At 38.3% G+C, this 13,626-nt stretch overlaps 1 protein-coding gene across 7 annotated transcripts in view; it reads left to right on the top strand.

The window, feature by feature from the left end:
- TFCP2 (transcription factor CP2) overlaps positions 1–12,925 on the top strand; it is a 74,532-nt gene extending 61,607 nt beyond the window's left edge. For 3 of the 7 annotated variants that reach the window (XM_066265082.1, XM_066265086.1, XM_066265073.1), the window contains 8 exons: positions 131–219; positions 2,213–2,261; positions 3,408–3,501; positions 4,275–4,365; positions 7,023–7,147; positions 7,931–8,073; positions 9,967–10,018; positions 10,828–12,922. In XM_066265082.1, the coding sequence (XP_066121179.1) occupies positions 131–219; positions 2,213–2,261; positions 3,408–3,501; positions 4,275–4,365; positions 7,023–7,147; positions 7,931–8,073; positions 9,967–10,018; positions 10,828–10,865 (681 nt within the window). In that variant the 3' untranslated portion in view covers positions 10,866–12,922. Of the gene's footprint in view, positions 1–130; positions 220–2,212; positions 2,262–3,407; positions 3,502–4,274; positions 4,366–7,022; positions 7,148–7,930; positions 8,074–9,966; positions 10,019–10,827 lie in introns of all 7 variants that reach the window. The other 4 variants (XM_066265105.1, XM_066265097.1, XM_066265110.1 and 1 more) reach the window with 3 other exon arrangements.
- The last annotated feature ends 701 nt before the right edge of the window (positions 12,926–13,626 follow it).

Here is a 13,626-nt window from a genome sequence, read left to right as displayed (position 1 = left end):
TAGTTATAGGGACCTCTGAGGACTTAAAATTTACTTTTACTAATCAAGATGTGCTATTCAAGTAACAATGTTTCTGTGGAACACTGGAGTCAATTATACTTTTTATTATCTCAGTTGTCTTTTGTTTTAGTGTTCTCCATGGCCCGAAATCACATATGTCAATAATTCCCCATCACCTGGCTTCAGCAGTTCCCATAGCAGTTTTTCTCTTGGGGAAGGGTAAGTGTGGGAAATGAAATTTATTGCCTGTGTTTGTATTAAATGTGTATTTTTCATAATCTCTCTGTAAACAAGATCTTTTCAAATCAATAAGTACAGGGGGTCCTCAGTTTATGAGAGTCTTGACATACAACGTTTAGAGTTTATAATGCTCACTCTCATAAAAACTTGGGAAAATTGAGATGTGAGTGTTTCAGCTTATGCTGTTAATGTCATACTTATGGACTACATGGGCGAACTAGTTTGGTAGTGCAAGGCGGAAGAATATACAGTATAGTGTACAGTACAGTGTATTTATGTCCTTTTTCTTTTTCTGTGGCTTAATTGTGTTGTTATGTTCTAGATTATGATTTTACAACTGTGTTAGGATAGGTAAGTGACTTAGGCTAGGGTGTGTTTCGACTTATACCAAAATTTGGATTACGTCACTGTCATAGGAATAGAACTGTGTCGTAACCCGAGGACCCACTGTAGTTCTATTTGGTTAGTGTTTGATGGATTTATGTTGTAACTGAGTTTTGGATTACCTTCAAAATAGACTGAAAGAGGTTTTTTTTATTGTTTGGTTTTTGGGTTTTTTTTGGCACTAAGTCTGTATAATGGCTTATCTCATAGATGAGAGAGCCCTGGAATAGGTTCGACTTTGTTGCAAGGTCAGATTGTGTCAGTTTTGATCATCTGCCACAGTAAGAGACTGAAAGAGGATCATAAATCCCTTTCTCTTCTTTTTTCCTCCCATTAGAAAATCACATTTATAGTTAGTTTTTAGTGATTTAGGGACTGATTTTCTGGGCTTTTCACTTCTCACAATCACTGTATACTTGTGGTTATTTCACTTCCTGATCAAACTCTCACCAGAGAGTGATCATCGGGAATTGAAACACAATTGTACAAACACTAATATCTATTTTATTATTTATTAAGAATGATCCTAACACCTAATTATTATGAATCTTTGTTAATCGGGAAGAAGGTTGAACATGATTGCTAAAGAGTGTCTTTCCCCCTAGGCCAGATTGAAATTTCAAATAGGCTATGAAATGTATGAGTATATTTAGTTCTAATGTTTTTTAATTTATTCAGGCTATGTATTCATCCACCTAAAGTAATTTAGGTGGCTTAAATATTCAAAATGTAACAATTAAGAAAAAAATAGGTAGAAGTTGTAGAAAGAATAGATAACTAGGGCCTTTGAGATAACTTAATCACTCAATTTGAATACTGAATTTGTATTTTGCAGTTAAGATAAAGAAAGAAGATGGAAAAGATCTCTTTTGAAAGAAAAATCTCTTATTACCCATGTGGATTATTCAGTCTACCTATAAGCAATTTAAAATATTATATAGGATTTAAGAGGGTATTTTTTTCCTCTTTGTTATGTACTTCATTCTAATAATTTCCTCTCATAAAAAAAACACACTAAACATTAGGTAAGAGGGACAATCTGTAAAGCAAAAGGAATCTCAGGGAGAAACTAAAGGTGTGGAAATAGTCCTTAGATTACAATATTTGAAGTTGCTTCAAAAGTAATTATTAAGTGTTTTCTATTATAAAAAATGTGTGACCACATTGCATTTCATAAATTTTATTCTAAAATTTTTTCTATAGGTGTTTGTACATTTATACATTTAATGTAGGAGTGATATATTGATTACTTTTGTATTCTGATATTTAGCTTATATTCTAATAAGTTTATGTTAAATAGTCTTTATGCCATAATTTATTCCCAACTTACTGTAATCTTGATATTTTTTCAATTTATCCAATAATAAAAAAATGTTGCAAATGACATAGTCTCTCCCCCCTCACTCCCCAAAATAGCCTACAATAAATTAACAAACAATAGAAGTATTGGGTCTAAGAATAAGAATGTTTTATGAGAGTGCACAGATTCATTTAAATATGTAGCTTAGGACTTATTATGAGAGTGAAGAATAAAATGAACTCTAGTACATGTCATGGACTCATCCTTTCATTATAAATGTTTCTTTAGAAATGGTTCACCAAACCACCAGCCAGAGCCGCCCCCTCCAGCCACAGATGTAAGTCAAAAGTTATATGTCAGTTATTTGCAATGTCTAATAATACTTTGATGACTGCGCAATCCAGTAGAAGTGCCCATCTTTTAAGGAGTATTCATTCATTCATTAACCATTTATAAAGCCTGACCAGGTGGTGGCACAGTGGATAGAGCATCAGCCTGGGATGCAGAGGACCCAGGTTTGAAACCCCAAGGTTGTTGGCTTGAGTGTGGTCTCATCCGGCTCGAGCATGGGCTCATTAGCTTGAGCATGGGGTCACTGGCTTCAGCATGGTATCACAGACATGATTTCATGGTTGGTGGCTTGAGCCAAGGTCACTGGCTTGAGCAAGGGGTCACTGGTTTGGCTGGAGCCCCCTGGTCAAGGCACATATGAGAAAGCAATCAATGAAGAACTAAGGTGCTGCAACTATGAGTTGATGCTTCTCATCTCTCTCCCTTCCTATCTGTCTGCCCCTTCCTGTCTGTCTCTCTCTCTTGCTAAAAAACAACCACCTTGGCCTGACCTGTGGTGGCGCAATGGATAGAGCGTCGGACTGGGATGCGGAAGGACCCAGGTTCGAGACCCCGAGGTCGCCAGCTTGAGCGCGGGCTCATCTGGCTTGAGCAAAGAGCTCACCAGCTTGGACCCAAGGTCCCTGGCTCCAGCAGGGGGTTACTCGGTCTGCTGAAGGCCCACGGTCAAGGCACATGTGAGAAAGCAATCAATGAACAACTAAGAAGTCGCAACGCGCACAACGAGAAACTGATGATTGATGCTTCTCATCTCTCTCCGTTCCTGTCTGTCTGTCCCTGTCTATCTCTGCCTCTGTAAAAAAAAAATAAAAAAAAACAAAAAAAAAACCAACCACCATAAAAAAACAACAACACATTTATTGAATTTTGACTGTGAACCAGATACTATGCTAAGGACTGGAGATACAAAACAAGTAATGCAGGACTTGTGTGTAAGGAATTTACAATCTAGTGGGGAAGATAAGGATGAAATTCCAAGGATATCTTGCATGGTTAGAGAAAGAAGACTGTTGTATAGACAACTTCCAAAGCAAACTAGGCCTATCTGAGTGTGGGTGTGTTTGTGAGTGTTTTTATCTTTGTGAAGTTCAATCTATTTAGTTACCAAAAAAATTGCTTTCTTTTTTTTTAGAACCTCTTGCCAACAACCACACCTCAGGAAGCTCAGCAATGGTTACATCGAAACCGGTTTTCTACATTCACAAGGCTTTTTACAAACTTCTCAGGTTAAATTTGCTTGTCCTTTTGTTTTCCCCAGCATGGGATATTTTACATTCTAAGACCTCCTGGTATACGTGTGAGAAGGTGTATGTGTGCATGTGTGCGTGCTCTGAAATACTTAGAAAGACTCTTAGTTTAAACTCACCTTAATTTTAAAATATTTATTCTTTACAACATTTTAAAATGTATATTACACATATTTATCAAGGCATATTTGCAGGTAGTCAGAAATTTTCCTCTTGATATCACTATGTTGTATTTTATTTGCACATTCCACTCTTATTTAGCACTTTCAGTGTACCATGGCAGAAATACACAAATGGATAAGGCATACTGTCTGATCATTCATGATCTAGTATCAAAATATTAAAATAAAAATAAATCCTCCAAAAAAGGGTAAACAGTAAATGTGGTATAGTAGATACAGAATTAGGCATTTTGGGGAGAGTGTGGGGTTAGGGAACATGTGTGATGTGTGAGGGATGAGGAGGAGTCTATTGGTCAGGCGGTGGAAGGGTATTTCAGGTAGGAGAAACAAATTCTCATTACACATCATCAGTATGATGAAAGCATGGAGTTAAGTGGAGAAGTAACTGGGTGGGAATTGAGGTGGAGGAAGAAGAGGCAGGGTCATGGAGGACCTTATATACCATGCAAAAGATTATGGATTGTAATGTATGTAGTAGTAATGAGGCATCTTTGTAACAAAACCCATTTTAATAGTCATTAACAAAGAGAATCTTTGCCTTTGTCACCCAATTTCTTATGTTTATTTCAGGGGCAGATTTATTGAAACTAACTAGAGATGATGTGATCCAAATCTGTGGCCCTGCAGATGGAATCAGACTTTTTAATGCATTAAAAGGCCGGTATGTGATTAGTGTGAAAATATCAGGTTGGATTTCAAATGGATTTGAACTCATGGACTCTTCACAATACTTGTTGCACAGCTAAATACATCTTGTCAAAGCATTCTTTTTGAATGCAAGCTTTGTACCAAATAAATGAAGATGAAAAATATCCTTTCCAACACTTGATTCAAGGAATTCCTCGCGATATTTCTTTTTTTCTAGCAGTTTTTTCATTCAGTAAATATTCATTGTCCCTATTATGAGCTATTAGGTTTTGGGGATACAGTGATGAGCAAAATAGACAGGGTACTCATTATCATGGAGACTACTATCTAATGGGAAGAGAGATAAAGATATAAACAGTAAGTATTTTGGATAGTGATAGTGCTTTGAAGGAAAGCAAAACAAAGACACAGTTGTGACTTACAGAGTACCTAGAATTTGGTTAGGAAAGATCTTTCTGAAGAGAAATTATTTAAGCTGAGTTATGAGAAGACTAGAAGCTATGAGGTCATATGAAGGAAGAGCCTTCTAGGCAAAAGAAACAACAGCTGTAAAGGTCCAGCTTTAGCTAGAGAAGAGATAATTTGTAAGTTTGGGTAAGAATTGCTTAAATGTCTTTTTAGAAATATATTTATAATACAGAGAGTAATTTGTAGTCCCAATTTGTGATTTCAAATTTGCAATAGGTACCAGTAGCATTGATAGAAAAAACATACAAGTCAATGCCATAGAACCAAATCAGTGACTAAATAATGAAACAGATTGTGAAGTACTTTGTTTCTGTATATTACAAGAGTTTATCAGTTTGGCTATAATTTAGGAAAATTTTAAGGAAAGATGTGAAATTCACAAAGTACTAATGACTTGGGAAAAAGGAATGGATATTTATTTTTTTAATTTATTGCAAGAGAGAGACAGACAGAGAAAGGGAGAGAAGGGAGAGAGATGAGAAGCATCACCTTATAGTTGCGGCACTTTAGTTGTTTATTGATTGCCTTCTCATACGTGCCTTGACTAGGGATTCAATGATGATCCCATGCTTAAGCTGATGAGACAGCACTCAAGCCAGGACCTTAAGAGTTTCAAACCTTGGACGTCAGCATCCCAGGTCAGCCCTGTTCTGCACCACCACTGGTCAGACTAGATCTTTCATTTTTAAATGTATTATCTAAAGACCATTTAGAAATAGAAAGCAATAAGATAGATAATCAGATCAAGAGGTAATTGAATACAGTTATCAAAGAAATAAGAACCAAAAGAAGGCTTAGGCTATTTAGGAAAAGAAGGTAATGAAGCAAACAAGACTCTCCAGTTTACTATATTGGCACATTTTAAATAAAAGTTGTATCTTGAACCTAACTCATAAAACAGTGGTTCATGCCCTGGCTGGGTAGCTCAGTTGGTTAGAGAGTTATCCTGATATGCCAAGGTTGTGGGTTTGATCCCTGGTCAGGGCACTTATAAGAGTCAGCCATAAATAAATAGGACAACAAATCAATGGTTCTCTCTTTCTCTAAAAAAAATCAATGAAAACAAACAAAAATATTGGCTCATAACATTTTGACTATAGGTGGTCCCTGATTTATAATGGCTCGACTTATGATTGTTCAACTTTAGGATGGTATGAAAATGATATGTAGTCAGTAGAAACTTTACTTTGAATTGTGAATTTTGATCTCTTTCTAGACTCTAGTGATAAACGATATGATACTCTGTAATACTGAGCAGTTTCAGTGAGATGATTTTTCCCAACTCTAAGATCATGTAAGAATTCTGATCACGCATGACCAAGCTGTGGTGCAGTGGATAGAGCGTTGGACTGGGACACAGAAGACCCAGATTCGAAACCCTGAGGTTGCCAGCTTGAGCACAGGCTATCCGGCTTGAGTGTAGGGTTGCTGGCTTGAGCATGGGATTATAGACATGACCCCATGGTTGCTGGCTTGAGCCCAAGGTTGCTGGCTTGAGCAAGGGGTCGCGATCACTTGCTCTGCTGGAGCTCCCTGGTCAAGGCACATATGAGAGAGCAGTCAATGAACAACTAAGGTGCCACAACAAAGAATTGATGCTTCTCATTTCTCTCCCTTCATGTCTGTCTGTCCCTATCTGTCCCTCTCTCTGGCTCTCTCTCTGGCCCTGTCAGAAAAAAAGAAAAAGAATTCTGATCACATTTAATGTAGGCTAAGTTAAGCTATGATGTTTGGTAAGTTTGGTATATTAAAGGTGTTTTCAATTTACAAGATTTTCAACTTAGGATGGGATATCAATATATAACTTCACCATAAATTGAGGAGCATCTGTATTCTAATGTTTACATCAAAGGTCACAAACTCAGATGACCACAGAGGTCACATGTAAATGAGTAACAGTCAAGTCTGGGGTGTGTACTGAAGAATGCATAGCCCATGCATAGAGAACAGCTGATTGTTTTGTAGTAGAATGAGGGTTTTGGATCACCAGATCTGATTTTTGAAGAAAAGCCAAAAATTCAGAGGTGTATATGATGCTTTCTGTGGGAAAAAATTCAGTTAAATGCACATGCACCCCCTCCCAATGGGGAGCTAATAAAACAGCAAATTAGCTTCATTGGCCCATGGGCTGTTAATCTTCAATCCTTGCTCTACAGTAATAATGTAAATGTAAGATTAACAGCTTTTTTTTTTTCTCCTTAGGATGGTGCGCCCAAGGCTAACCATTTATGTTTGCCAGGAATCCTTGCAGCTGAGGGAGCAGCAGCAACAGCAGCAGCAACAGCAGCAGAAGCATGAGGATGGGGACTCAACTGGTACTTTCTTTGGTAGGTCCTTCTGGACAGGACAGGACAGATATGAGAAAAGGTGGAGAGATGACTTACCAGCATATGTGATAGGAATTTACAAACAGCAGATTTAGCAATGGTAATAGCTAACATTTACTAAGTTCCTAGTATATTCCAAGCACTACTCTCGGCAGTTTTGTCATGTTTTTTTTTTTTTTCATTTTTCCGAAGCTAGAAACGGGGAGGCAGTCAGACAGACTCCCGCATGCACCCGACCGGGATCCACCCGGCATGCCCACCAGGGGGCGTCGCTCTGTCCCTCTGGGGCGTCGCTCTGTTGCATCTAGAGCCATTCTAGTGCCTGAGGCAGAGGCCACAGAACCATCCTCAGTGCCCAGGCCATCTTTGCTCCAATGGAGCCTCGGCTGTGGAAGGGGAAGAGAGAGACAGAGAGGAAGGAGAGGGGAAGGGGTGGAGAAGCAGATGGGTGCTTCTCCTATGTGCCCTGGACGGGAATCGAACCTGGGACTCCTGCACACCAGGCCGACGCTCTACCACTGAGCCAACAGGCCAGGGCCAGTTTTGTTGTAGTTCCTCTTTACAGTAGATTTTATTGTTATCTCCAGCATTTAGGTGAGGAAAATGAGGCTTAGATATGTTACCCCAAGTCACACACTAGCAAGTGGTTAAGTCAGGATTTGAACTCAGGATTTGACTCTGAGTCCTTCAGAAGAGTGGGCATTTTTAGGGATCAGATTACCTTAAAGAGCAGATAAATATTATATTGACTGCCATTGCTCTCTTTCTCTCTCCCTTTTGCAGTGTACCATGCCATCTACCTAGAAGAATTGACAGCGGTTGAACTGACAGAAAAAATTGCCCAGCTTTTCAGCATTTCCCCTTGCCAGATCAGCCAGATCTACAAGCAGGGGCCAACAGGAATCCATGTGCTCATTAGTGATGAGGTAGGTTTTCAGTACAGCTGAATCACCAGATGGCAATTGATTTGTCAGGGAGTGTGAGAGGATCAAGATCAGTTCTATTGGGGCAGAGTGCTATTTTCTAGACCAGAGGTTTCAGATGGTTTTGTTTGCTTGCCTCCTAAAATAATTTTCTTTTCTTTTCTTTTTTTTTTGTATTTTTCTGAAGTGAGAAGTGGGGAGGCAGAGACAGACTCCCGCATGCACCAGACTGGGATCCTCCCGGCATGCCCTCCAAGGGGCAATGCTCTGCCTATCTAGGGCGTTGCTCCATTGCAGCTGGAACCATTCTAGTGCCTGAGGCAGAGGCCATGGAACCATCCTCAGCGCCTGGGCCAACTTTGCTCCAATGGAGCCTTGGCTGCGGGAGGGGAACAGAGACACAGAAAGAAAGAAGAGGGGGAAGGGTGGAGACACATATAGGCGCTTCTCCTGTGTGCCCTGGCTGGGAATCGAACCTGGAACTTCCACATGGTGGGCCACGCTCTACCGCTGAGCCAACCAGCCAGGGCCCTAAAACAATTTTTCAAAAATGTGTATCCCGTTGTACATTTTTAGGGACTTGAACTTTTTTCTCTTAAGTTTAAATAGTTGCAAAAGATGTTATTTCTGGGCATATTATGACATTTAAAAATGAAATGATTGCTTCACTATTTTAACTATATTCCATGTAATCTAAATACAAGAATGATTTAATACTTTCATTTATTTAGGAAAAAAAAAAGAGACCCTGGTTGGCTGGCTCAGTGGATAAGAGCATCAGCCCAGCATGTGAAGTCCCGGGTTTGAAGCAACCATCTGCTTCTGTTTCCCTCTCTCTCGTCCTTCTCTCTCACTATCTCATTCTCTCTTAACACCATCATTATATAGTTGATTAAAACAAGAACAGTCAGTGACTTGATTGGTTCAAGCTTTGGCCCTGGTGCTAAGGATAGTTAGGTTGATTTGAGCATTGATCCCAGACGGGTTGCTGGGTGGATTCTGGTTGGGATGCATGTGGGAGTCTGTCTTACTACCTCCCCTCCGCTCGCTTATAAATAAATAAATAAATAAATAAATAAATAAATGGGAGGCCCTGTCCTGGTAGCTCAGTCAGAGCATCATCCCGAAACACCATGGTTGTGGGTTCAATCTCAGGGCACATATAGGAAGCAGCCAACGAATGCATAACTAAAGTGGAACAACATATAAATGTTTCTCTCTTTCAAATCAATAAAATATATAAAAATGAATACACTTTTTTTTAACAGAATTTTAATGTAATTTCTTTGTTTCCTTTAATTCATATTTCCATTCACTTCCCCCATAGAATTTTTCTTACCATAACCTATTTTTATGCTTGAATACTTTTTAATTATTCTACCATATTTCATTGAAACAAAATTTGTTTCAATTAAAATATTTATTTCAGTAAAATTGATAAATTATTTCTTCTGAATAGAATTAACACCATAATTATATAGTTGATTAAAACAATATAAATGTACTACATGTTTTCATGAGTAATTTTTTCTTTTAAGTGTGAGAGAGAGGGACAGACAGACAGGAAGAGGGAGAGAGATGAGAAGTGTCAACTCATAGTTGTGGCACCTTAGTTGTATAATGATTACTTTCTCATATGTTCCTTGACTGGGGGGCTCAAACCGAGCCAGTGACCCCTTGCTCAAGCCAACGACCTTGGGCTTCAAGCCAGTGACCTTGGGATCTTATCTATGATCTACTTAGCTTTTAAAACTTAATAACTAAATGGAAGAAAACAAAACAAAGCAATGGATTATTTTTTACTTAAGTCTAATATAATAAAAAGCCACACAAGCAAAATTAAATACAACAGACTGAAGTTTTTAATGATCAGCAAATTTTCTTGCTTTTTTTCAGATGATCCAGAACTTCCAGGAAGAAGCCTGTTTTATTTTGGATACAATGAAAGGTAATAAAATAGTAAGACAAACAAACACCTTTTTCTAGGGGATTTAAGAGCTTTTTTCATACTAGTTTTTGAGGAGAGATGAAAGGTATTGACCACCGTATTTGAGGTAGAGAAAGTGACTTTTCTTTTAAAGATTTTATTTATTGATTTTTACAGAGAGAGGAGAGGAAAGCAATATGTATCAACTCATAGTTGCTTCACTTTAATTTTCTCTGCTTGCTTGTTATATGTGCCTTGACCGGACAAGCCCAGGATTTCAAGTTGGTGACCTCAGTGTTCCAGGTCAACGCTCTCAGGTCAAGGCTCTATCCACTGCACCACCACAGGCCAGGCTAGAGAAAGTGACATTATTAGAGATTGTTTCTTTGTATGAATTGACTCCTTGTCATTATCAGAGTAGACAAAGTGTAACTGATGATTCTCTGCCATTCTCTTTTACCTTCCATGGACAAATGAGGAAATTGAAGCTCGTCTTTATCATGTATATTTTATTTATTTGTTTATAGATATTATTTATTGATTTTAGAGAGAGAGAAAAGTGGGGGGGGGAGCGGGAAGCATCAGCTCATAGTTGCTTTTCTCATGTGCCTTGACTGGGCAAGTCTGGGATTTTGAACCAGTGACCTCAGCATTCCAGGTTAACACTTTATCCACTGTGCCACCATGGGTCGGGCATAATATATATTTATCATTAGTATTCTGTGATAATAAGTATGCTGCCCCTTGTCTTCTGTATTTTTTTCTTCCACTGTGTTTTAAAGGTGACTAAAGATTATTCTCTCTCTCTCTCTCTCTTTTTTTTTTTACAGCAGAAACCAATGATAGCTATCATATTATACTGAAGTAGGTGTGGGGTATTCCATCCTCAGTGACTGCTGCTTCCTTCACCTCTTGGAAACTCCCCTCTTGAAGGGGCCAGAATGGAGATTTGAAAGTCTGCAGGAACCTGACCCATCTGACTGTGTGTGGGGGGAGTTCAGGCTATGGAGGCAGAGTCCCAGCCATCTGTGTTGGCCCAAGCTCTTGCGGCACACACAGATTACTGCCTAACATGCATTTCTGCAGCTATTCTTAGTTAAAATTTCTGCACCCTGTTGTCATTGAATATCAGTAGAAACTCTACATCATCTGGGGTGTATTTAGGGCATAATGATGGGAATTGTGTGATATTTAATGGAAAGATGTTAAATTTTGTGATATGGAATTGTGTAATTTTTTTTAATAATATAAAGTGAACACTTATATTCATAAGACTAGATCCTAAATCTCTTTTGCATCAGACATATACTGGCTTTTTACCACAGTTGGCCCCTGAAAACCTCATCAAAGTGAAATACTGAAGTAGACTAGGATTTTTCTTTTGGTTCCCCTGTAATACTATGATGGGTATAATTTTAGCTAACATTTATGGAGCATTTATTTGTGCCATGCAATGCGATAAATTCTTCTAATGGGTTATCTTGTTTCAATTCTCTTAATAATCCTATATGAAGTAGGTAATAATGATCCTAGTTGAAGACAAGGAAATGGAGACATATAGTGGCTAAGTAGCTTGCTGAGCAGCAGGCAGGTAACAGGCAGTGATGCTGAAATCCAAACCCAGGCAGTCTGGCTCTTATTAGTAGCCACCCATTACTGCCACCCATGCAATACCCTGAGCTTGCCATCATTTCTTACTGTGGCTCTTTTGATGAATAGAACTTTATACTGAGTGAGAAATGAGTGTTTAACCACTGAAAGGGACAAACCATACCTAAATAACAAACAAATCAAAACCTACAAAAAAATAGGTGCTTTGTAAGCATCATCTGTTATCAGATCACAGAATTTGAGGTGGTGAAAACTGGGGATTTTCTGTAACTCTGAAAATTCACAATCTTGAGTGACCTTCTCAAACTATTTATTAATGAGCTAAACTAACCCCTCCTTTTTCTTTCCCCTCTCTGCATTTTCTCTTGGTATAGGAAGTTCTTTTACTTATGTGGTGTTCTTTTATTTAAGCTTTACAAGAAATTCATTCTGATCCCATTCACATTCTTACCATGTATTTTTGTTCTTCCTTAAAGAATGTGTGTGTTTATATGTGTAAGACTATGGGTCTTTTTTACACATGTAAAGTTTTATCGAGAAATCCCTTTACATATTCTGTTGAGGTGAAAAAAAGAATGTTCATAGATTATGTATTGGATTTGGATCTGTGTGTGTGTTTTTAAAGCATTTGATAAAGTTTAAATGTTTTTATACAGAGATTATTATTCATTAAAATCAACCGGCAACATGGTCTGATTTCTTTTGGTTGGAAACAAATGGAAAACTTTGAAAACTGGAAAATTAAGTCAACAAACTTGTTTAGAACTGACCTGGACAATTTGACATCTTAGACCAAAACAGTTATTTACTGAATGATTACCGATGCTTCCATTTTAGGGGCATTTCTAATTCTTCTATGTTCCTAGGACTGGTTCTCAACTTCAGGGAAATCAGCTCTATCAGCAGGCTCCTATTGTGTTATTTTTGTTTTGTTCCTCTTCTGTTTGAATAATGTTAGGCTAGGAAGGTTGGACTAGATGACTTTTAAGGTCCTTTCTAAATCGGAATCTGTGACTTGTTTACTGCAAATGATACATAGAATTCTATTAACATATTTACTATAAATTTACACTTATTAATTTTTACTTGAAGTTAGTGGTTTTCTTTCAGAGTAGTCTTCAAATTCATATAAATGAATTTATACAGGTTTGTCATCACAGGTGTTTAAATTGACCAGAAAGTATCTTAGGCTTTCTTTAGCTCCAAAACATATTTATAGTGCCAATAAAAATTGCATCTGTTCATTATTGATCCTTTCAATTAAATGAAAATTTCAGACTATGTTTTTCATTATGAAAGTTATTTGCAGCCTGGCCTGTGGTGATGCAGAGGATAAAGCATCAACCTGAAATGCTGAGGTCACCAGTTTGAAACCCTGGGCTTGCCTGGTCAAGGCACATATGAGAAGCAAATACTAGTTGATGCTTCCTTCTCACCTTTTTCCCCTCTCTCCTCTCTCTAAAAAAACCAATAAAATAAAATCTTTAAGAAAAAATAAAGTTATGTACAAAGTGAAAAATTTACTTATTTTTTAGCAAGAGAGAGAGAAAGAGGGACAGATAGGGGCAGACAGACAGGAGGGAGAGAGATAAGAAGCATCAGCTCTGTGTTGCGGCACCTTAGTTGTTCATTGATTGCTTTCTCATATGTGCCTTGACCGGAGGCTACAGCAGACCAAGTGACCCCTTGCTCAAGCCAGTGACCTTTAGGCTCAAACCAGTGACCATGAGGTCATGTCTATGATCCCACGCTCAAGTTGGTGAGCCCATGCTCAAGCCAGATGAATCTGCTCAAGCTGGCGACCTTGAGGTTTCAAACCGGGGTCCTCTGTGTTCCAGATCGACACTCTATCCACTCTGCCTGATGCAGGCACAAAGTGAAAAATTGAAACAATAAAGAAAGGTATAACTATTTCCCTCCTAGTTCCACTGTATAGAGTTCATCATTGAGAAAAAGTATTCCTCTATCTCTTTCTCTCTCTCTCTCTCTCTCTCACACACACACACACACACACACAC

This window comes from Saccopteryx bilineata, chromosome 1, assembly GCF_036850765.1.
Source record: "Saccopteryx bilineata isolate mSacBil1 chromosome 1, mSacBil1_pri_phased_curated, whole genome shotgun sequence".
NCBI classification, from domain to species: domain Eukaryota; kingdom Metazoa; phylum Chordata; class Mammalia; order Chiroptera; family Emballonuridae; genus Saccopteryx; species Saccopteryx bilineata.
This window is presented reverse-complemented; position numbering and strand designations above follow the sequence as displayed.